The following is a 22,879-nucleotide window of genomic DNA, read 5'->3' on the forward strand; positions in this document are numbered from 1 at the left end:
GAACTAACCAAATTTCAAATTCGGTTTTCGGTTTGGTTTCATTTCAGAACAAACCAAATTCATCGGTTTGGTTTCATTTCAGAACAAACCAAAATTATGAATTTGGTTTAGGGTTTGAGTTATGGTATGCTGAATTATCGAATTTGATTTATAATTTTATATTAATAAAGTGTTATAGTACTTTATATTTCACGAACACATCTACTTTCTAATTGCAAAATCCCAAAAGTTTCCTTCTTTAAATCATCTTTCCCATTTTCTGTTATGTTTCGTTTGGATCTTTATATTTGATTTTTGAAACTTTAGATACCAAATTGTAATTTGTTTTTTTGTTTGGTTAGGGTTACCTTGGTTTTGGTTGGTTTGGTTTCCGTTTGGACCTAAAAGAATTTCGAATTAAGGAAATCAAGCCAAAGAAACCATAAATCAAATCATTTTGCACAACTTTCATCTAAAATGTTAACTAATTTAACGTCATCAAATTTTATAAAAAGACACTCCAACCCCAATACGATTAAGTAAGTCAAACTACACTAGAGAAGTTTACGTTGGTGCATAAAGATTTACGAGAATTTTTTGGTAATATTTGGAGTGATAACTAATTTGACATTTGTTGACCGTTGTTCTTATATATTTTTGGATTAATGACTTAATTGACGATCAAAGTTACAAAAACTCATTATTTGGCCACTAAAGATTTAATCGTGCTAAGTAAACTCCTAAACTTCCAATTTCGTTACTACTTAGCCACTTGAACAAGTTTCAATCGCTTGCCATTTGCCACGTGGGTCGATTTGGCACTGATGTGATGTCTAACCTTGAGGGGGTTTAGGTTTATAACCCTCTATCTCCTCTCTTTTTGTACTCTATCGTCACTTTTTCTCTCATATAATCACATATTGTTGAAGGCTTTGCCAACTACCTTTCTCTCGTCTCCTATCCTCTCGTTGAAGAAGGTTTCAGATGACATCCTCTTCTGAGTGAAGGTGTTTGATCCTACTATATTTGGTTTATTCTTCCACCAATTAGAAACCGAAAGGCAAACAAATTCCGAGAACCAATTTTTAGGAAAAATCAAATGCAATGGAGATAGGTGTTTTACTTTTGCTTAAAGAAGATGCCATCTGAATTCTTCTTCAACAAGAGAAGAGATGAAAGAAAGGGCAACAGTGAAACCTCCTTCGACGAGAGAAAGGGAAACGATAGAGGACAGAAAGAAAGGAGATAGAGTGTTATAAACCTAAATTCCATCAATGTTAGATGTCACAACAGGGCCAAGTCGAAAAGTGACGAAATGGGAAGTTTAAGAACTTAATTAGCAAGTTTAGATCTTAGTGACCAAATGGTGATATTCTTTTATATATATATATATATATATATATATATATATATATATATATATATATATATATATATATATATATATATATATATATATATATATATATATATATATATATATATTAAAGGAGGATACTTTTTATGAATAGTAAACATGTGACTTTTGGCAAAAATGATCCTCTTTTTATGTGTTTGTGTTCAAATCCGTCTTTAGATCATTTTATGTCAGTACCCATATTTTGTGAGGATACGTGTTGGGAATAGTTCCGTTTTCCCGGTCATTTTGTGTTTAAATCCGTCTTAAGGTGTAATTTTTGTTTTTTAAAACAAATATATACAAAAAAAACAAACTTTTTACATCCTATAGTGAAAATGAATATGTAAAAAATAGAAAATTAATTTTTTTTTAGAAGTCATTCTTAAAATGTAAAAGTTATTTTGTTCATATTTCAGTTTTGCTGAAAGACCTGTCGCATCCGACCACTGCAACGCGAGGGTTCCCCACCTAGTTTTATAACTTTGATGGTCAATTAAATCGTTAATCATATATTTTTTAAGTTGAACGATCTAAAATGGTTTTAACATTTTAACATAAACTAATAAAAACTTAGAATATTGAATAATCAAGTTTTTTTAGTTGACCAACTACTATTCAACGGTATAAAAGATTTGTAAAAAATGAAGGAGGCAAAATTTTGAGGTGACTAAATTCTATGTAGGCATGTGGTCCAATGGTATATAGGTATCGGAAAAATGAAATGTCTATCAACCGCCAAATGATTGAAGGTTAAAGTGTTTTTTGATGGACAATATATATACTTAAAGTAGTATGGGATGTATGTTTATTGTTTTGAAAAAAGTAACGCATATTTAAAAAATCCAACAAACTTCTTAATGATTTGATTCACTTATAAGACAGTTATATATTAGTGAAACAACAAATTTTATGTAGTTTTGTATTAAGATTAGAGACAAACGGCAAGTTTTGGAAATGTATGAGAACATTTTGGGTTGAAAATGGGAATAACTTTAGTAGTAGCATGTACTTAAATACTTCATCATTTGGAAATAAATATATATTTTTCAACTCATTTAGCTAAAGGTCCTTTGGTAGAACTTGGATAGATTTTACTAAAGTAAAAATATATTAAGTTTCTTGGGTTGGCAATATAATAATAACAAACTTAGTTACATTTTCAAGAACATATTATTCAATTCATTTATTAACAATACAGTTCTCAAACACATCTTGCGAAGAAAAAAAATGAAGAATCATCACAAGCGGCAACCTCACTTGACGTTCAAATCCGAACCTCTCAAATAACACAGGAAACAACTGCGAGACCAGACTCAACCACACTCCTTCATCTTTCCGAAATTAGCTTCAGTACCTGTTGATCTAAAAATCAGTGACATGGCCAAAAGCTTGGATTCACTACGAACACCAAAGCTTATCGGCATACGCCTTATCATCGTCCTTCTCCTCAATAACAACATTCGGGATTTCCTCCTCCTCCTCATCTTCTATCTCTTCTTCGGTATCTAGAGTCTCTATGATTTTCTGTCGTTCCTGCTTACAAAGCTCCGCATACGCCTTGCTCATGGCAAGCTTTGTTGCAGGTGTATCCATGGATCTGTATCTCGGGGCTGGTACAGCAAATGGCAAAGTGATATCATCCAAGTTTTTTTCAAAATTATTATTGTCTGATTCTGATTCCGATGGTGGGGGCACAATGAAGACGATACCAAATTCGTAGTTACAGATATGGAGTCTGGACCCTAATACGGATTTGTTTCTCAATCCCGTATCATCATGTGAACTCTGAAGTGGACGACCCCAAGCAGCTGCACTAAAATTGTGTGAACCCGAATAAACCCAACCAAATGAACAACCCTTCGTGTGGAATCGTCTCCTTCCTACCTGCTTACCATAGTCAAGGGCAAATAGGTAAAAAAAAATATAACGCCTTAACATTAACAAATGCTCAGAGTTGCTATTTAATTTACCTTAACATGCATCGGATGCCCGACTCTATCAACATGATCAGGAACCGCATCGTCAAGTATACCCAAATGTCTCAACCTGTCCCAACTTTTCTGTTCAACAACAAAATTAGTAATTCAATACATACATTTATAACAAACATGCATCATCAAAATTCAGCTAGTGATCTTACTTGTGTGAAACACAGGATGCATTTTGAAGCCAAAAGTCCACAACTTGACAGTTTTACCCTCTCAATAGTGGGAAAAATGATTCTGATAGATGGATTTCTCAACTCTTGACTAGCACTCCAACAGCCCCACTGAAACATTTTGAAAACAATTCTGATATAAAATAAAATTCCACGTCGGCTGTTTGAAATATCATTAATACTTACATCAGGATCCGTTTCTTCTGTTTCAGATAAACGCAACGACCGCTTTCCAGTTGCAGCTGAAAATGCTGCTACAAATTGCGCATTGATGGACCCCACCGATGAAGCACCTTTTACAATATCATAAAATTCACAGATAAACGGAGAGATAACAATGCGAAAATCAAAAACTATAAATTATAAATTATAAATGAAATTTCAGGTTTTTGATATACTCACCAAAAGTAAAGTCAGTCTCGCAGTGCTCAGGCCATTTGTAGTGACCCAAAATCTACAGTAACACATAATAAAGATTATGTATGTTCGTTTTTGTTCATATCATCTGCTTCTGTAAAAGGGTATTTTGGTCATTTACCTCATGAAGTCGCCACAGACCAGAACACCTCTGAATTGATGCAACAAGAGAGCATATTGCAGAAGCAAGAGCTGGTGATTCTACATTTGATATATTTAGAAACTTAGGACCCTGCACAATGAACCAAACATCAAAACTATAGAATCATATTAATAGTATATGTTGTTGTGCAGTTGATTGATAAAAGTAAAAACAAACATGCCTGATACACATATAGAATCAAGTGTACTTTATTATTGCTCCCTTCCAAAGCACATGCAAGCACTTGTTTTGGATAAACATATGCAGAAAAGGCAAACCAGCCCGCATCCGATAACGGAGCGACCCATTTTGCAACATCTCTAGGTAAAAACCCGATTTGAATACAACCTAGAACAACAAGTCAAATAAAGTTTATTACAAACTGAATGATAACTATAAATACAGACATGGAGAGACACAACAAAACCTACCTCCCTTATCCGACTCAGATACAGCAACACTTACAGCATTTGAATCAGCTGCTATATTCACATTTCTCCTTAAAACAACTTCCACCATACCATATGCGCTGACATGGCGCTTTTGAAGGGCACTAGCCAACTTTTTTAGCAATGTTCCATTTGAATCTGCTGATGTTCGATAAAGGTGGCTAATACCAACAAGCGAAGCTTCAACAGAACCAAGTAACATGCATCTTAGAGTTCTTGGCATACAACAATCACCCTGAAATAAATATATACAAACTTAGTAAGAGAATGCCAGTTGCCACAGCTCTGTTAATACAAATACATGTAATAACCACTTACAGTTAAATAATGAAGAGATTCAGATATGTATGGATGCTTTGGGGAATAAATCCCAGGTACAGATGCAACCAAATGTCCAGCAGCATTGCTGAAATCAAACTTACCTAATTCCAATATCCAATGGGCTTGATCAGGAGCACCAACTAACAAAGTTGCCATGAATCCAGCAAGTTGAGCAGCAAAATCGGATTTTGAATCTTGATTCACTTCTTCAGAAGATGATTGACAAAAGAGAGATTTATAATCAAGCACATTCCCACGAGGGAAATCTTGCCACCAAACAGTATTTGTCACTCGTAGCCACTGCATCATAAAGAAAATAGAAAACTCTGTTCCATGAAAATCGTAGTGAGGGTAATTATGTAATTTGTGTAAGAAAGTCACCTGTTTGGCCACAAGATTGGCGGAAGTGATGATTACACGCATACTATCATCTCTTTGTAGAACAAATAATTTAGGATGATGACAAGCGATGCCGAATTTCTTTCGGTCTTTACTGAAGGATATAACCTCGGGAAATTGAGGGTATCTGATATCACAAAAGAACTATGTTACAGAATAGTTGGTCAACAATCATGGTCAAGAAGTCATTGACTTACATAACAACTAAGTTTGGAAAATCGGAGTAAGGTTTGAGGGTTCTTTTGTCAGGGCTTGAACTCCAACACCTCCCGGAATTATGGCATGCAATTGAAATTGGCAACTGGGCAGGAATCTCACAGTAAGATAAAAACCTACAAAGATAAAATGAGAAAGTGTATACATTCAAAAATATAACAAGAGTTTCAAGAACTTTAGGACTTACCATGATAAATCACTTGTGAATGTTGCAATGAAAACACGTTCAAGGGTTTCAACAGGATGAAGAAGCTCTGGTAATGTGACATTAACCTCACTTAATTGATCGTCACCCATGAAATGAAGGCGGTTTAAGTAGAATTTATTCCCTGGCGGAGGAGCACAAACACCTTTCTTCTTCTGCTCAGATTGAATAATATTCTCTTCACAAGTATAGATGTCACTAGGTTTATTGTTAGAAATGCATTCCCCTAAAGGGAATCTGGCATTTACTGGTTGTTGTAAATGCCCACCATTAACAATACAATGTTGTAGCTCAACATTCATCTCTGAAGCTATAAAGCTGTTTCTACAGGATGTATCTAGATTCGAATGTTCGACTTTAGACAAACAAGTTGTCTTATTATCAGTAGTGTTTAAGCCCTCACAAGAATAGACCCCATGTGCAACACAAGAAGGATGTGATAAAAAGTTAGCCGGAGTAATGCATGAATTTCTTTTAACTCTATTTCTACTAACGTGTTTAGCCCTTAACTTGAAAGGGTTGGGGAAACATTCTCTAATATACAACAGAGGATCATCACTAGAGAGTATCTCTCTACACTTACTCGAAAGAAGACCCGCATTAGCAAGTTTACTATCACCTGATTTGCCGATAAAAATCTCAGGAAACAAATCGTCCCTGGAGTTGGATGAATTTCCATGGATGACTTCCTCCATGAAAATAATTCTTTCAACCGAGAACCCAATACGGATACTGTTACAAACACCTTCATTTGCACAAATAAATGAAACCACACTGCCGGCGCTGACTTCTTTAATTTCTCCATTTCCAACTCTAGCACCGTCGACGAAAACCCCATTTAGAGAAACCCTAACTTTAGAAAACTCTTCGGAGCTTAAAAACGAAAATCCATCTACGACGAATACTTTCTTATTGTATGCATCAAAGTAAATTTGACAGTGTTGCTTACTTACTTGCCGGTGATCCAAAGAAAAATCACAGAGGCGACGATCCCTGCCGATCGTGTAAAGTAGGGTCGGCTGGAGATGAATTAAATCAACTGATGAACCTGTAGTTTTCGATACTAGCGGTATACCAAAGGTGTTTATGTGTAAAGATGCTGAACTGGAGATGGTGGGTTTGGGTTTATTGACAACGGAAAGCAGCGAATTGGATAAATGGAGATCCGAACGAAGTCTTTTGCTGTTGTTCTCAAGAAAATGATCTGAATTTCTCATAATACTCCCATAGTAGAATCAAAAACCTGGTTTAAAGACTGAATAAACGTGTATCAATATTTCAAAATTATAGAACAAATCACCTATTAGGATAGAGAAAACTTAGAGAGGAAAGATAATGGAATAAATTGTGAAGCTGTATTATTTAACGTGTAAACCGCCAATTTTTCAACCCTTCGAATGGCTTTTCCCTCCGATTTCATCATCACTCCTCACTTGTCACGTTAGAATTTAGATGGTTAGAATTGGGCCAAAGTAAATGGGCTTAGAATTTATAGTGGGCTTAGAGTTATGCCGAAGTAGATGGTCTTAGAATTTATAGCGGGCTTAAAAGTCGGCCGAAATTAGACGTGACCAAAAAAGCCGGTTCACAAACCGAACCGGTCAATGAACCGGAAACCGGTTTACCTCCGAACCGGTTCAGGCATGAACCGAACCCCCGAAGAACCGAACCTCCGGACCGAACCAGTTCGCCATTTTGTCCGTGTGATCCGGTTTCAAACCGGTTTAATAAGAACCGGTTTTTTGAACCGATTTTGATCCGGTTTTGGACCGGTTTTGCATATTACCGTTTTTTTGTCTTATTCTAACGGCTATATGGACGTGTACAGACGTGTATGTGTATAAGTATATGTAAGGCTTATAAGCCTTTGCCTTCCCAATCACCCAAACCACCTACTGTGAAACCAAAAAAATTTATGGTTTAAGACAATTTAGAGCTTTATACTCTAAACAAAAAAAAACTCATTCCTATTTTACACTTATTAGCCAAAAAAAAAAAAATAGAAAACCTTATTTGCGTCGAACCGGTTTTTTGAACCGGTTTACATAAGTTCGGATATTTTTGGGGGTGAACCGGTTTGGGTGTGAACCGGTTTAGACTACTTGGACTTGAACCGAACCGGTTTTCTGAACAGGTCCGGTTCATAAAAAAAAAACCGGTTTTTGCATGCCTAGCCGAAATAGACTTTTTGACATTTCTATTAAAAAATAAAGTACATCAACTTTGAAAAAAAGATCAATTTCTATTAAAAAAAATAAGAAAAAAAGATCGATACTTAGACCAACTGACATTTTAGTTTTTGAATGAATACGAGGAAAGCATGCATGTGTGAATCATAAGGGTTTCTTCTCTTGTGTGTTTGAAGAGTGAGGTTTTCACTATGGGGCAGTCTACTTAAAAGTTGTCTCCTGTAAAATGGCAAAATATAAGAAAGCGCACATGAAAAATCAACAAATGCTTATACCTTTTGTGTTTGATTCTTTTGGTCTCCTTGCGTTATATGTTGTGGAGTTCCCTAATAGAGTCTAACTGGTCACGCTTAGTAATCTTATGACCCTAAGATCTATAGATGTGGTTCTTAAAAGAAATTAATTTTGTTATCCAAAAATGGTTAGTTGCAGCTTGATGCTCATTTACTCGCCATAGCTATGTAAAACATTTATTTTCTTTAAACTTGTTTATATGAAATATATAATGCGTTCAGATAAAAAAAAATATACTTATAACATAATCACTAAAAAAGTTATATATAATTACGGATAGACAAGAACCGAACCACAACTAAAATAGTCGGAATAACCGCACAAACCCAAACGAAACGAAAACCAACGGTATTGTTTTAAATTTTTCAAAAAACAAAGATTTTGGATTGTTACATTTTGTAATTTTATAAAAACTAAAAATAATCAAACCGCAAATAATAAACGAACTGCACCATTTAAATAATTATATAATATTTATTATTATTTTTATTTATATAATATTTATTATTTTTTATTTATATCGCCGTTCTTTTTATTAAGAACCTGATATGCCTTGGATGGGACCCATAGATCATAATCTTCATGTCTACTTTTCTTTTCTTTTTGCACCCACACACTTATTTGAAACCACTACCCCAGTTACGAATGACTTATCTTAGATGAAAAAAATAACTTTACCCATCACCTTCAACTTCATTAACTTCATTAATTTCCTGCACTAGTCTATACTTAATGAAAGATGGTAACAAATGTTGTAGCAATTCTTTGTGTATGTCTTAATTTATTAGTTTGTTAGTATTGTAAGTTATTGTCTCAATTTTTTAAAATGAAAAAAGGTCCAAATTGTCCAAACAAAACTTGTAAAATCCGGTGAAAATAACTTATTAATGTAACTAACTGTTTCGATTGTCCATATATAGGTAATGTTCTTTTTTTTGTACTCATTAATGAAACCAACTTGTTTTATATGTTCATATTTAGGTAATATGACTGACTATCAACTGTTTTTGCTTATGTGGCATCCACCTGACATATGACTTGAATATGTTGCACCTACGTGGCATTGTGCATATATTCTCGTCGTTTACAGTATAAGAAGTGTGTCATACAATTACACCCCTGATTTTGACCCCTAGATCGACGATGACTTCTTCTTCCTCATCTTATTCTACAAAACGACAAGATGAATTTCAAACGGATCATCCATGTGATTGAGACTTACCATCTCATGTGAAGACTTTAAGAACCCTTGATAACTCTGGAAGAAAATTTAGAGTTTGTTAAAACTCGATGGTAAATCAATATTGTTGAATACATTGTAACTTTCTTCTTCTTCATCTTGTTGAATACCTTCTTCTTCATCTTGCAACATTTTTTAAATTTTTCTTCAAGAATGGAAAAAGCCCAAGCTGTAAATTTTGGCAATGGCTGGATGAGGATAATGGGAGGACGGATGGGTCCCATCCAAGGCATATCAGGTTCTTAAAGTTGCAACGGATTTTCAAAACTTACACATATGACTAGAAACAAGTCCAAAAGTTACACATATGACTAAACACAAGATTCCCAGTCAAAGATGCCAAAAAAAATAATAAAGTGCCAAATTCTATTCCAATTTAATCAGATTTTCACCACTGCTCCCCTGTTTCCCCTCCTACTTCTTTCTTATTTGTATTTTTACGATTCTTTCTCAAGGTTTCCTTCTTCTCTTTCCCTGTATAACTTGAAATGCTGGTACTTCTTGCATAAGCTCCTCTTCTACTGGATCTTGAACTGCAATGTAACGTCCCAAAATTCAAGTCCAAAAATTTCATCTTTAATTAAATTGTTCATAAAACATTCACTAGAAAATATTGATTCAACACGTCATCTCATAAAATCGAGTATCATGTTTCAAACCCACAACATAAGCAAATAACATATCAGAGTACAATCCCAGAAAACACCGTGCGGAAAATCAAATGTGTGTGTGATGCCATGCTACGCCATCGGCTCCTTCCCCTTAGATGAAGAGGTACCTGAAACCAAAGACTGAAACCGTAAGCACAAAGTTTAGTGAGTTCCCTCATCATACCACATACCATACAATACCATCGGTATCTTTCAACCGGTAATCGTCATCGATATCTTTCAACCGGTAACTGGAGACTATTCCACCCCCTACTACTAGCATACAATAGCAAGATATAAGCACACAGTCAGGCATATCCGGGTACTGACCTACCCCTTGGTCCTAAGGACCACTATCAGGGAAACTATCCCTATCAAGTAACATATCATACAGATATAACTCATAACCAAACGCATACCAGACCAAGATAAATTATCACAAAGACAATTATCTTCTAGATACTCCTCATTGGTGGGTCGACATTGTAGCCTTAGACCCACCCCTACTGGAAGGTAACTTGCCTCATACAAGTAGCTGCTGATAATCAGTGCGGGAAACCTCCGTCCGCTGCTGCTCCAAAAATACTCCGGCTACAAATCCCACAAACACTCAGTTAGAAACCGATCTCTATACTAAAATGACCATTTTACCCTCAACCAAGTCAAGTCAAAGTCAACTTCCAGTTGACCCGACTCACCGAGTGGGGTCATCAACTCGCCGAGTCCCTCGCTCTATACTCGTCCCCATCCGCGACCCTACTCGTTGAGTTGGGCCGACAACTCGACGACTTCTTCTCCCATTCAAAAGCCACAAGGAAACTCATCCGACTCGCCGAGTTTGAAGAACAACTCGCCGAGTCCCACGAGCAGATCCCCTACTCGCTTCCAAATCCTCACCAGAGCATCCATCTTGAGGATTTGGGTTTCTGGGGCTATCGTTTCTCGATAAATTGCTAATTCCACGAGCAGTGACGAGGGGTTGGACCTTCTACACTTAAACCCCTCTTAACTCAGTAACTATTCATATGACTCGCCGAGTTTGAAGAACAACTCGTCGAGTTCCAAGCAATCTTCATAGGACTCATCGAGTTGTTCATCCAACTCGCCGAGTCTAAGACCATCTTCATAGAACTCGTCAAGTTCCACTTTGGGACTCAGCGAGTCCCTTCGACCCACTTCCCATATAGACCAAATCTGAGACATGCAACGCTTCCAAACCATATATCTGTGTTCCTAGGGTATGCTTATCACGTAAAGTTGCAAACTTTACATGCATGCATGGCCCTATAAGCTCAAAAAGGCAAATCCAAGCTCTTTATGAGGTCAAACACTTAATAGGGACCTCAATCACTTCAACCACAAAAACTTTACACTTCTAAGATGTCCATAAGGCCCAGATCTGAAGTCCTTTCAGAACATAGAGCATAAACACATAGAGTTTGAGGTTTTAGGGCTTAAAAACCACAAATTAGGGACAAAAAGGGGATCCAATGAACTAGAGATCAAGGTAGGAACTTTTCTACCTGAATGGAAGCCTTTCACAGAGTAGATTTCGGATCTACTTCCCCTCCTTGCACCCTTCAACCTTCTCCGTCTCTTCTAAGCTCCAAACTTCCTTCACAAAGCCAAAATCAATCACAAGAACAATATGGGGGCTAGGGTTTCGTTCTACAGCTCTTCTGGAAGTGTTAGGGGCAAGGGAGGCCGAATTAGAGTGTTTAAATAGGGTGCACACTCCTAGATTAGGGTTTTGTCCACACAACAGCTTACTCGCCGAATCCGAGACCCGACTTGGCGAGTCCACAACTTAGACCCCGTGCCCCTTCCCGCTTCTTCTAGGCGAGTCGATCCTTTGACTCGCCGAGTCCAAGGCCAAGATGCAAAATGCACAAGGAATTAAATAGAGAATATGTACCAAGAACCAGGTGCTACATGAAACCTATCCTTGATCATCTTATCCAATTGGATCTTGAACTACAACATGTTCTTCACCTTCTTGACCTTCACCCTGTCCTTGAACTTTAACTATAACCTATGCTTCAACTTGATCTACAACCGCAGCCTGGTCTTCACCTTCTTGGCCTTTAACCTGTCCTTGAACTTCAACTTCAACCTGCTCTTCAACCCCTCCAACTACACCTTGACCCTATCCTTGAACTTCAATTTGTACCTCAGGTTGGCTTACATCTTCATATCTATGATTATCATATTCAAAATCAACTTCATAAGACTCCACCTTTGTAAGGCTCGTTTCAGGTATCAATTACTTTTCAGGATTTTAGGGTTTTAGACGGGAACTCGACGAGTTGGGGAGCTCCAACTCGTCGAGTATAGATCATTTTGGACGCGTTGTGACAAGGAAGGTATCCACAACCCTTATAAGGAGTGTTTAGTTCTCCTTCCAAGCCGATGTGGGATCAGGTCTAACCCACCTTCACCCCCCATTATAGGGTTCGACGTCCCCGTCGAACACATCGACCCGTGCCCTAGCTTTGATACCATTTGTAACATCCCTCTCTGGCACGTATCACAATATTGTCCGCTTTGGGCCACTCGGCATGATGACTTCCCAGGGGGTCACCCATCCTGGTACTACTCCCGCCCGAGCACGCTTAACTGCAGAGTTCTTATGGGATCTGCTGCCCTCACGGCTTTAAAACGCGTTGTGACAAGGAAGGTATCCACACCCCTTATAATGAGTGTTTAGTTCTCCTTCCAAGCCGATGTGGGATCAGGTCTAACCCACCTTCACCCCCCATTATAGGGTTCGGCGTCCCCGTCGAACACATCGACCCGAGCCCTGGTTTGAGGGATTCAGACACACCTTCAGGGGTGTCTGAACTCAAATAGAGGGATTAAAGGATTTTATAAAAGAAAATGTTTTCTAAAAACTGAGAAAAGAGTTTCGAGAAAGAACGAAGTGTGTGATGTGCGCGACCGGCCGAGCTCAAGTAAGTATTCCCCAAAGTACCCATACAAGTTTATGTTATGTTTATCAGCTTTTGTAGAACAGCATGCTAGAATAGGACTAAGGATCTAGGAGTGATGCCTTATGTGCCTGCTTTATGTGTTTAGTTGTATGAAAATTACATGCTAGTATCGAGTAGACAGCAGTAGGGTAGCCTGTTTAGGTTATGCCTGATAGTGCGAGTTTAGCGCTGTGTGCTAGTTCAGTTTCTCTCTATGAGAGCGGAGTTGCTTGAGGTTGTTTCTCTTGTCTGAATGCTGCTTGCTTCATGCTATGTGGGACTCTGAATAATGGGAATTAGACACTAGGCGAATACGTCACGTCACATGTGATCAGGGTTGAATAATCTTAGAGTACCGGATTTGATCCTACTGCACAGCTCTTGTTTGAGTCCAACCGTTATAGGGATGAGTCGGGTACTCTAAGGATTATCTGAGCCTCGTCATGTGTGATGGTATTTGGGTAATGGCTAATTGGCATTACAAGGAGGTCTACAGCAGCTGAGGACTGGATCGAGTAGAGTCGGAGATTTCCCTAGGGCGAGCCTAGGATGAGTATAGTAGTGATCAGCCATAGTGAAAGGGATCTGGTGGAGTCGAGGCAGTCCTTGAAGAAGGTACGGATAGATGTGGAAGGTAGTATGGGCCCGTACTACTGAAAGCAGAGGATCCGTACCCAAACCAAGGAAGGCCAAGATAAGACCAGGGAACTTGTGAGTAGCAGTGATCCCTCAGGAAGTATCAATATCACTAATGATTGTATTATGTGTTGCAGAATGGTGGTACTTCGATCGAGGCCGGTAGATGGCGGTTCAGGAGAGGGGTCAGGTTCGGGATCAGGTTCCGAGCCGGTAGATGAGGGACTACGCGAGTTCATCGCGTCAGAGATCACCAGAGGCATCCTTGAGTCGACCCCCATTCTCTTTGGGTCGATCAAGGAGGGGATCATGGAGTTGATGGAGGATCGTCTGCGGGCATTCAGGAGTGATTTGGCATCTAGCCAGTCGGGATCTCGCACACTGTCCTTCAAGGACTTCAGGGGCAGTGGTGCGCCAGATTTCCACGGGGTGAAAGACCCCATTGCTGCCAGGCGATGGATTGCAGACATCGAGTCTGCACAGTTGACTAGCTTCTACCCCGAGGGGTCGAAGGTGAGGTATGCAGCAGGGTGTTTACGGGACCGAGCCCGGGATTGGTGGGAGTCAGTGGGTGACTCGTTGGGATCTGCAGCCATCGAGGCTATGACCTGGTCGGACTTTGTGACCAGGTTCAGGGCAGAGTTTGCACCGGCTGTCGAGCTTCAGCAGCTGGCCAGGGAGTTTCTAGACGTGAGACAGACGACAGAGACTGTGGCGGAGATCACCGCCAAGTTCCAGGAGAGGGCTTTGTTGGTGCCCCAGTATGCTGGTGACGAGGATATGAGGAGGACCCGTTATCATGATATGCTACGAGCTGACATCCGGGAGCATTTTAGCTTTTCTGCTTGCCCTACCTTGGACTCTATGATTGCCAGGGCGAGGGAGAGGGAGATAGATTTGGAGCACATCCGGAAACAGAAATCAGAGGAGGGACAGACAGGAGGGGCTTCGGGAAAGAAGCCCAAGGGATCAGATGGTAGGCCGAAAGGCCAGTCAGGACCGAGCCGCTGTAGGAAATGCGGCATGCCGCACGAGGGGGCATGCAGGATGGGATCATCAGGCTGCTACAAGTGCGGCAAGTCTGGGAACATCAGCAGGGATTGCACTGCTCTGGCAGCAGTTATTCAGACATCAGAGTTGCTGTGTTTCCACTGCAACCAGAGGGGCTACAAGAAGGCCAATTGCCCCCAGTTGACAATTTCAGCGCCGGTGAAGGCGCCAGCTCCAGCGACCTTGCGGATCACGGATGGCCGGCAGGGCAAGGCAGAGGCTCTATGGTGAGGAGCCGAGCATTTTAGCTGACTACTGAGGAGGCACGCGCCGCACCTGATGTGGTGACGGGTATGATTCTTTCCCTCTATCTTATTCTTATGATGTTATGTTATTGATATGTGCTCTGTATGTATATGTATGCATTAGGATTGTTCCATGTGAACGGACTTCTAGTTCAGGTGTTGTTCGACTTGGGTGCGTCCCAATCATTTGTTTCTCTTGCGCTTAGCAAGAAGTTTCATGAGTCATCGGGCGAGTTAGATTGCCCTTTGGAGGTGGAGATTGCTGATGATCGATCGGTGCAAGCATCGATGGTATTTCGAGATTGCGTGTTGCGTTTGTTTGAGGAGCGCTACTTGGTAGACTTGGTTCCCATTTCGTTGCGCGGGAACAAGGTGATTATAGGCATGGATTGGTTGAGCCCTAATGGGGCGGTGATAGATTGTGCGCAGCAGCTAGTGCGGGTCAGGACCCCAAGCGGGGGAGAGTTAGTGATTCATGGTGAGAGGCCGCAGTGTGGACCCACTGTATGTTCAGCAGCGAGGGCTAGGCGCTATCTTCAGCAGGGATGCGCAGGATATGTCGCGTATGTGATGGATACCCGGGAGGCGGGTAAGGCGACAGTGAGCGAGGTTCCGATGGTTCAAGATTTTGCAGATGTTTTCCCAGAGGAGCTACCTGGGATACCTCCGAAGCGACAGGTGGAGTTTAGGATTGACCTTGTTCCCGGTGCGGCTCCGATAGCCAAGGCACCGTATCGGTTTGCTCCTCCCGAGATGCAGGAGTTGTCTACGCAGCTGCAGGAGCTGCTAGACAAGGGATTTATTCGTCCGAGCACTTCACCCTGGGGAGCCCCGATTCTGTTTGTGAAAAAGAAGGACGGGTCGCATCGGATGTGTATAGATTACCGGGAGCTGAATAAGGTAACGGTGAAGAACCGTTACCCGCTTCCGAGGATTGATGACCTCTTTGATCAGCTTTAGGGAGCATCTTGGTTCTCCAAGATTGATTTGCGTCCGGGCTATCATCAGATGAGAGTCAGGGAGGAGGATACGCAGAAGATCGTGTTTCGGACGCACTATGGCCACTATGAGTTTGTGGTGATGCCGTTTGGGCTCACCAATGCTCCTGCCGCGTTCATGGACCTCATGAATCGCGTATGCAGACCGATGCTGGATCGGTCTGTGATAGTCTTTATCGATGACATCTTGGTTTATTCCAAGACTCAGGAGGAGCATGAGGAGCATCTGAGAGAGGTGTTGGAGACCCTGAGGAGGGAGAGCTTGTATGCCAAGTTCTCCAAGTGTGAGTTTTGGTTGCGCAAGGTGCAATTTCTCGGACACCTTGTCAACCAGAACGAGATTTTGGTCGATCCGGCCAAGGTCGAGGCCGTGATGAGATGGGAGGTTCCGAAGTCTCCATCTGAGATTCGGAGTTTCCTGGGATTAGCAGGCTACTATCAGAGATTTATTCAGGATTTCTCCAAGATAGCCGTACCCTTGACGCGGCTGACGAAGAAAGCTGTGGTCTTTCGGTGGGGACCCGAGCAGCAGGCTGCGTTTGAGATGCTGAGACAGAGACTGTACGAGGCGCCGATCTTAGCCCTGCCAGAGGGCGTAGAGGATTTTGTGGTATACTGCGACGCGTCCATTTCAGGGTTGGGCGCGGTACTGATGCAGAGGGGGCATATCATTGTGTACGCTTCGAGGCAGCTCAAGCCTCACGAGGCGAACTACCCGACGCATGATTTGGAGTTGGGGGCGGTGGTTTTTGCCCTCAAGATTTGGCGGCACTACCTCTACGGGGTTCGATGTACCATCTCCACGGACCACAAGAGTTTGAGGTACCTCATGGATCAGCCGAATCTGAACATGAGGCAGGTCGGTGGTTGGACGTGGTGAAGGATTATGATTGTGAGATCCTTTACCACCCAGGGAAGGCCAACGTGGTGGCCGATGCGCTTAGCCACAAGGCAGCACCGATCATGGATATGTGCATTAGGATGACCGTAGTGACTCCCTTGTTGGAGCAGATCCGGGAGGCCCAACAGGAGGCTATCAAGGAGGAACATCGGAAGAGCGAGCGTGTGGTGGGTCAGGTTTCCTCCTTTGATTATGATAGCTGAGGACTTTTGACACTACACCGTAGGGTGTGGGTGCCGTATCACGGAGGCGTGCGCCAGATTTTGATGGAGGAGGCGCACAAGTCCCGATTCTCCATTCATCCCGGGGCGACGAAGATGTATAGGGATCTTCGTCTAGATTATTGGTGGCCCTGCATGAAGCGGGATGTGGCATGGTACATTGAGCGATGCTTGACCTGCAGGAAGGTCAAGGCCGAACATCAGAGACCGCATGGCAAGATGCAGCCGTTGGACATTCCATTGTGGAAATGGGAAGATATCACGATGGATTTTATCACGAAGCTTCCCAAGACCGCGCGTGGAGTGGATTCGATTTGGGTCATCGTGGATCGATTGACTAAGAGTGCTCACTTTATTCCGATTCAGGAGAGCATATCGGCCGAGAAATTGGCCGACATCTATATCAGGGAGATCGTGGCGCGGCACGGGGTGCCAGTATCGGTGATCTCGGACAGGGATGTGCGTTTGACTTCCAGATTTTAGAAGAGATTTCATGACAAGTTGGGCACTCGTTTGCATTTTAGCACCGCCTTTCACCCGCAGACGGATGGTCAAAGCGAGCGGACCATCCAGACTTTGGAGGATATATTACGGGCATGCGTGTTGGATTTCGGTGGTAGCTGGGATACCTATCTTCCCCTGGCCAAGTTCTCATACAACAACAGCTACCACGCGAGTATTGACCGTCCTCCATTTGAGATGTTGTACGGTCGGAGGTGCAGGACCCCGATATGTTGGCGTGAGGTTGGCCAGAGAGTCATGGGGAGCACCGAAGTGGTGCTCAAGACGACCGAGAGGATCCAGCAGGTCCGGAGCAGGCTTCAGACTGCTCAGAGTCGGCATAAAAGTTATGCCGACAAGCGTCGATCCGACTTGGAATTCCAAGTCGGGGATATGGTTCTCCTGAAGGTGTCGCCTTGGAAGGGCGTCATTCAATTAAGGAAACGAGGCAAGTTAGGTCTGAGGTTCATCGGACCATTCCGAGTCATGGCCCGGGTGGGCAAGGTGGCGTATAGACTGGATCTGCCAGTCGAGCTCAGCCAAATCCACAACACTTTCCATGTTTCCCAGCTGCGGAAGTGCCTAGTGGACGATACAGCAGTAGTGCCTTTGGAGGATATTCAGGTTGATGACAACCTGAATTACATTGAGCGCCCAGTTGCAATCCTTGACAGAAAGTCGAAGGATTTGAGGAACAAGAGGGTGGAGCTAGTGAAGGTGCAATGGCAGCACCGCAAGGGTTCGGAAAGGACTTGGGAGCCGGTGGACGAGATGATGGAGCATTATCCCGAGTTGTTTCAGGATCGGGCAGCAGACTTCGAGGACGAAGTCTAAAATAAGTGGGGGAGATTTGTAGCACCTGGTTCCTGGTACGTAAATCCTATTTGAGTATTTCTCTTCTTTTAGCCTTGGACTCGGCGAGTCACAGGTCCGACTTGCCGAGTAGATGCGGTACCCGGGACACGTTTAAGTTGTCAACTCGGCGAGTCCATATCCTGGAATCAGCGAGTCACAGTTGTTGGATAAAACCCTGAGTTTCAGGGGTTTGCACCCTATTTAAACAACATATCCGCCCCAAGCCAGCCCCCATTCACCCCTATAGCTTCCAACCCTCGTTCTAAGTTGTTCATTTAGAGTTTGAAGCAATTGTTGTGTGATCTTGAAGGTTTTGAGGCAAAAGGGAAGTAGATCAAGAGGAAGGGAAGGAATCCAAGCATCCTTGTGCTCTCTCAGCAGTTCCTTTGAGGTATAACCCATTCTCCCCATGTTTCTATGCTTATTACTTCATTTAAGTCATTCTTGAGCCAATCCCCAAGCTTGTATGTGCAATATAAGTCGTAATAAGTTGATTGACCTCTAGATCTAGGCAAGATTGACCTCCAGGAGCTTAGATCTGTTACCTTTATGGACCCATGTTGCTTGTTCACCCTAGATCTACCCTTTTGAGGCATTTTGAGCCCTAAAATCCGTATTGGTGAATATCTACACGTAAAGTTGGAAACTTTACGTGTGATTCGTGTTCTAGGAGTCCAGATCTGTGAATGACATGGACTGGAATCGAGCAAATCTGTGTATTTAGTGGGTGCATGGCAACGACTCGGCGAGTCGTTCATGTGACTCGGCGAGTCTGTTCGCGAGTCTCCGAGTTTGTCCCCTTTTCGTAGGGTCGAGTGAACAGTGAGTCATGGGGTGTGACTCAGTGAGTCGGAAGCTGAACTCATCCATGGAGGAACTCGGCGAGTCAATGCCCTGACTCGGCGAGTTCAAGGCAATCTCCTTAGATCAAGAACAGACTCGACGAGTTGTTCATACAACTCTGCGAGTCGCAGCAACAAGTGTTCTTCGGATGAAGATGAACTCGACGAGTTGTTTATACAACTCGGCAAGTAGGATGAAGGACTTGAATATCAGTTTAGAAGGCGAACTCGTCGAGTCGTCGCCTAACTTGACAAGTAGAAACGGGATTCAGGACAATCGTTTGGGTAGGGACTCGACGAGTTGGAAAGCCAACTCGACGAGTCGGGTCAACTGAAAGTTGACTCTGACTTTGACTTAGGGCATGATCAGGGGTAAAATAGTCATTTTACCCAAAGGACAGTTAGCAGTGTTTGATTGAGTATGTTGTGGGAATTGCAGCCGGAGGATTTCCGGAGCAGCAGCAGCAGCATTAGACAGTCAGTTCCCGATCAGATCAGCAGCTACTTCGAGGTGAGTTACCTTCCAGTAGCGGTGGGTCTACGGCTTCAATGCCGGCCCACCAGTAGGGGTCGTATGTTAGATGACTGTCTTTGTGATATCATTTAGGTTTGCTACTACCTGATATGTTATGTGCTAGCATGATATGTTATATGAGATAGAAGTAGAGATCGGTTGATAGGACCGAAGGGTAGTTCAGACACCCTAGAAATGTCTGACAGTACATGATGATATGTTTGCATGCTGGCTTGTTATGTTATATGCGATAGAGATAGTAGGAGGGGACTAGTCCCCGAGGATCGGTTGTTAGGACCGATGGGTAGTCAACACCCCAGAATGGCTTGACACGGGTAGTCAGCACCCCAGAATGGCTTGACACGGGTAGTCAGCACCCTAGAATGGCTTGACACGGGTAGGACGGCACCCCAGAATGGCCGCACGGGTAGTCGACACCCCAGAATGGCCATACCGGGTAGTCAGGCACCCCATAATAGCCTGGCAGTATGTATGTTATATGTTTGTATGGTATGTGGTACGATGGGGGAACTCACTAAGCTTCATGCCTACGGTTTTCAGTTTTGGTTTCAGGTACCTCCTCAGCTAGGGGAAAGGAGCTGGCGCGGTAGCAGCATGTCACACACACACACTCTCTGGTTTCCGCATTTACGAGATTCTATGGGATTTATACTCTGATATTTCGATTGGTTGTATGATTTGGCTTTTAGACATGGTTTACGTTGTGTTATGGTTTGATCAAACAATGTTTTTAATTATTAATGTTTTCTAAAGTAATGTTTTTAAAACGAAATTTTTGGACGAGAAAATTGGGTCGTTACATTTGTACCCTATTTAAGGAACTTATGGCCCATATATGGCCTCATTCATCGTCCTTACTGTCCAGAGAGAAACCCTAGTCATGCCTTAGTGCTTTCTTGAGTGTGTGTGTGTGAGAGCTTTGGAGAGTGAATCTTGTGCTCTTTGGAAAGAAACTCGAAGTTTGAAAGGATTGAAGTGAGGATGAGGCTATAGATCCGACATCTACATTGTGTTAGCATCCATTTGGAGGTAAAAAGTCTCTACCTTGAGCTCTTGTTTCTTAGATCTCCTCCTATGGCGTTTTTACAACTATTCATCTTTTTCACAAGTTTAACAATGGCAGATTCTTCATCTCTTCATGATCAGACTGCGTCGTCGACCCTGCTATCGATCAAGTCCAACCAAAACATGATCATTCAGATGACTCCATTCCTGTATGATTGATGTGTGTAAAACCAACTAGTTTTAATCCTACTAACTTAGACACAAAATAAACACACGAAAGGCAGTGTACCTATCGATTAGTAATATAGTTCGAGCAAGTAGGGTATCGAACACAGGGAACGGTAAACAATTAAAATAAATGCTAATATTATCTAAATAAAACGAATAACAAAAAGGGGGTTTTCTCTAGTTTTACAAGACTAGAAACTTAATTAGAATAACCAACACACAAATTAAATAACTAGCAACTAAAACAATTAATTACCAACTAAATTCAATAGTAAAGAGGACTTTTGTTTAGGTACGACTCATTTGTTCCCATGGAAGATTTTAATGTATCAGATTAATTCTTCATTGGCTACCGATTAAGATAATTAGGTTCACGTTCGCTATTCCTAATTCTTAGAAAACAAATTAATTCAAGCAATGGCCAGTTGTCTAAATTAACGGGTTTCCTAGATTATTGATTCGGGTTAAGTAAGACTTGTAGTGGTTAACTAAATTGGCCCTTCAATTAACCTCTTGACGATGTTCATCCAACAAGCTTACACATTAACTTACCTATCTTCTAGTTAATTCTAGTTTCACGTTCGTTATTCCTAGACATACAACTATGTGGTCACAATAAATCATATGAAATTAATAACTAAGAGATGTTCATACAACTTAATTACTGATTTATTAACAGAAGAATAGTTATTGTCAACACATGAGGTTCTTTAACAAGCTTAACAAAACATAATTACCAATTAAAATTAATCCTAATCAAATAATCAATCCATGTTCACAAAATTTTCTACCCTAACAGAAGAATAAGTTTTTAGCTCATGATTGCAGTAAACATAAACTCAAAAACGAAATCAAAGTATGTAAACATGATTCAAATCAAAAAGTTACTAGGAATAAACCAAAATTGTCTTGATTCTCTTCACAATTGAATGTAGGGTTGATTCTTCAGTTCCTCACGACCTAGCAGCACTTCCAATCGTTTCTCAGCCTCCTAGGGTTTCTCTCCATATGCTAGGGTATCGATCTGAAAGTCCCTTTATATAGATTTTCACAAAACAGAGGCTACTCAGCGAGTCCAGTGACCTACTCGCCGAGTACATCACTTAAAACCCGTGTACGGCAGGTCAGCGCGTCCAGAATCGCGAAAGTTCGATACAACTCGCCGAGTAATCGACCCTACTCGCCGAGTACGTTTCGAATCAGCATTTTCTCAAAACACAAAAGTCGTCCAAAGTTGTGTCTACTTTTCAGAACATTTTGAATCTTGTCAATCGGAGTTACGGTTCATGAGATATGGCCAAAACACTGACGAGGGGTCAAGCTGTCCTGCAACATCCTTCTTTCTTCAAAATCCAAGATCCAAGCTTCCAATCGCTAGTTCCGCTTCATTTTCCTTTCGAGCATGTCTTTGTTGCTGAAAATGAAATATTTAAGCTAATTAAGCACCTTTGGTTCATTATTTGAGATAAAATTAACATAAAGTATGAAGATCATGCATGAATTTTATAACTAAATATACTCATATCAAAATACCCCACACTTGACTTTTGCTTGCCCCCAAGCAAAATTGAATTTTAGTACACTAATATTACATAAGACAATCCCAATCAAACCCAGCCATTATGCCAAGACCGCAACGCATGCATTTGTGTCTAAAATTTTCCTAATAACCCCCCATACTCCAAATACTCACAATCCTCATAAACATTCGCCCACTTTTTCTGAACAATGCTCATTTTATGCATCCCTCCGAATCCATCCGCAGAAAACCTCCTAACCTCAAGGTATTTTTTGTTGAGCAACCCAAGCGTACATAATCTAGACAATTACAATTT

General features: G+C 41.5%; 1 protein-coding gene across 2 annotated transcripts; it reads right to left on the bottom strand.

Moving 5' to 3' along the window:
* Positions 1–2,511: 2,511 nt before the first annotated feature.
* Positions 2,512–7,086, bottom strand: LOC145052170 (forkhead-associated domain-containing protein / FHA domain-containing protein). Of its 2 annotated transcripts, none has more exons than XM_078999981.1 (12): positions 5,668–7,083; positions 5,462–5,596; positions 5,247–5,391; positions 4,863–5,165; positions 4,527–4,779; positions 4,277–4,443; positions 4,075–4,185; positions 3,939–3,990; positions 3,723–3,829; positions 3,519–3,647; positions 3,349–3,438; positions 2,512–3,262 (listed from the first exon to the last, which is right to left on the bottom strand). In XM_078999981.1, exons 1-12 carry the CDS (start codon positions 6,900–6,902, stop codon positions 2,777–2,779), a joined length of 3,213 nt encoding a protein of 1,070 aa, XP_078856107.1. In that variant the 5' UTR covers positions 6,903–7,083; the 3' UTR covers positions 2,512–2,776. The 2 variants fall into 2 exon arrangements, 1 of the variants encoding a protein (XP_078856107.1); XR_013683993.1 differs by having other exon boundaries at positions 3,127–3,262; positions 3,349–3,433; positions 5,668–7,086.
* Positions 7,087–22,879: the final 15,793 nt, after the last annotated feature.

The sequence above is a fragment of the Lactuca serriola genome, chromosome 5 (assembly GCF_051521515.1).
Source record: "Lactuca serriola cultivar US96UC23 chromosome 5, Lser_US96UC23_V15, whole genome shotgun sequence".
Taxonomy (NCBI): domain Eukaryota; kingdom Viridiplantae; phylum Streptophyta; class Magnoliopsida; order Asterales; family Asteraceae; genus Lactuca; species Lactuca serriola.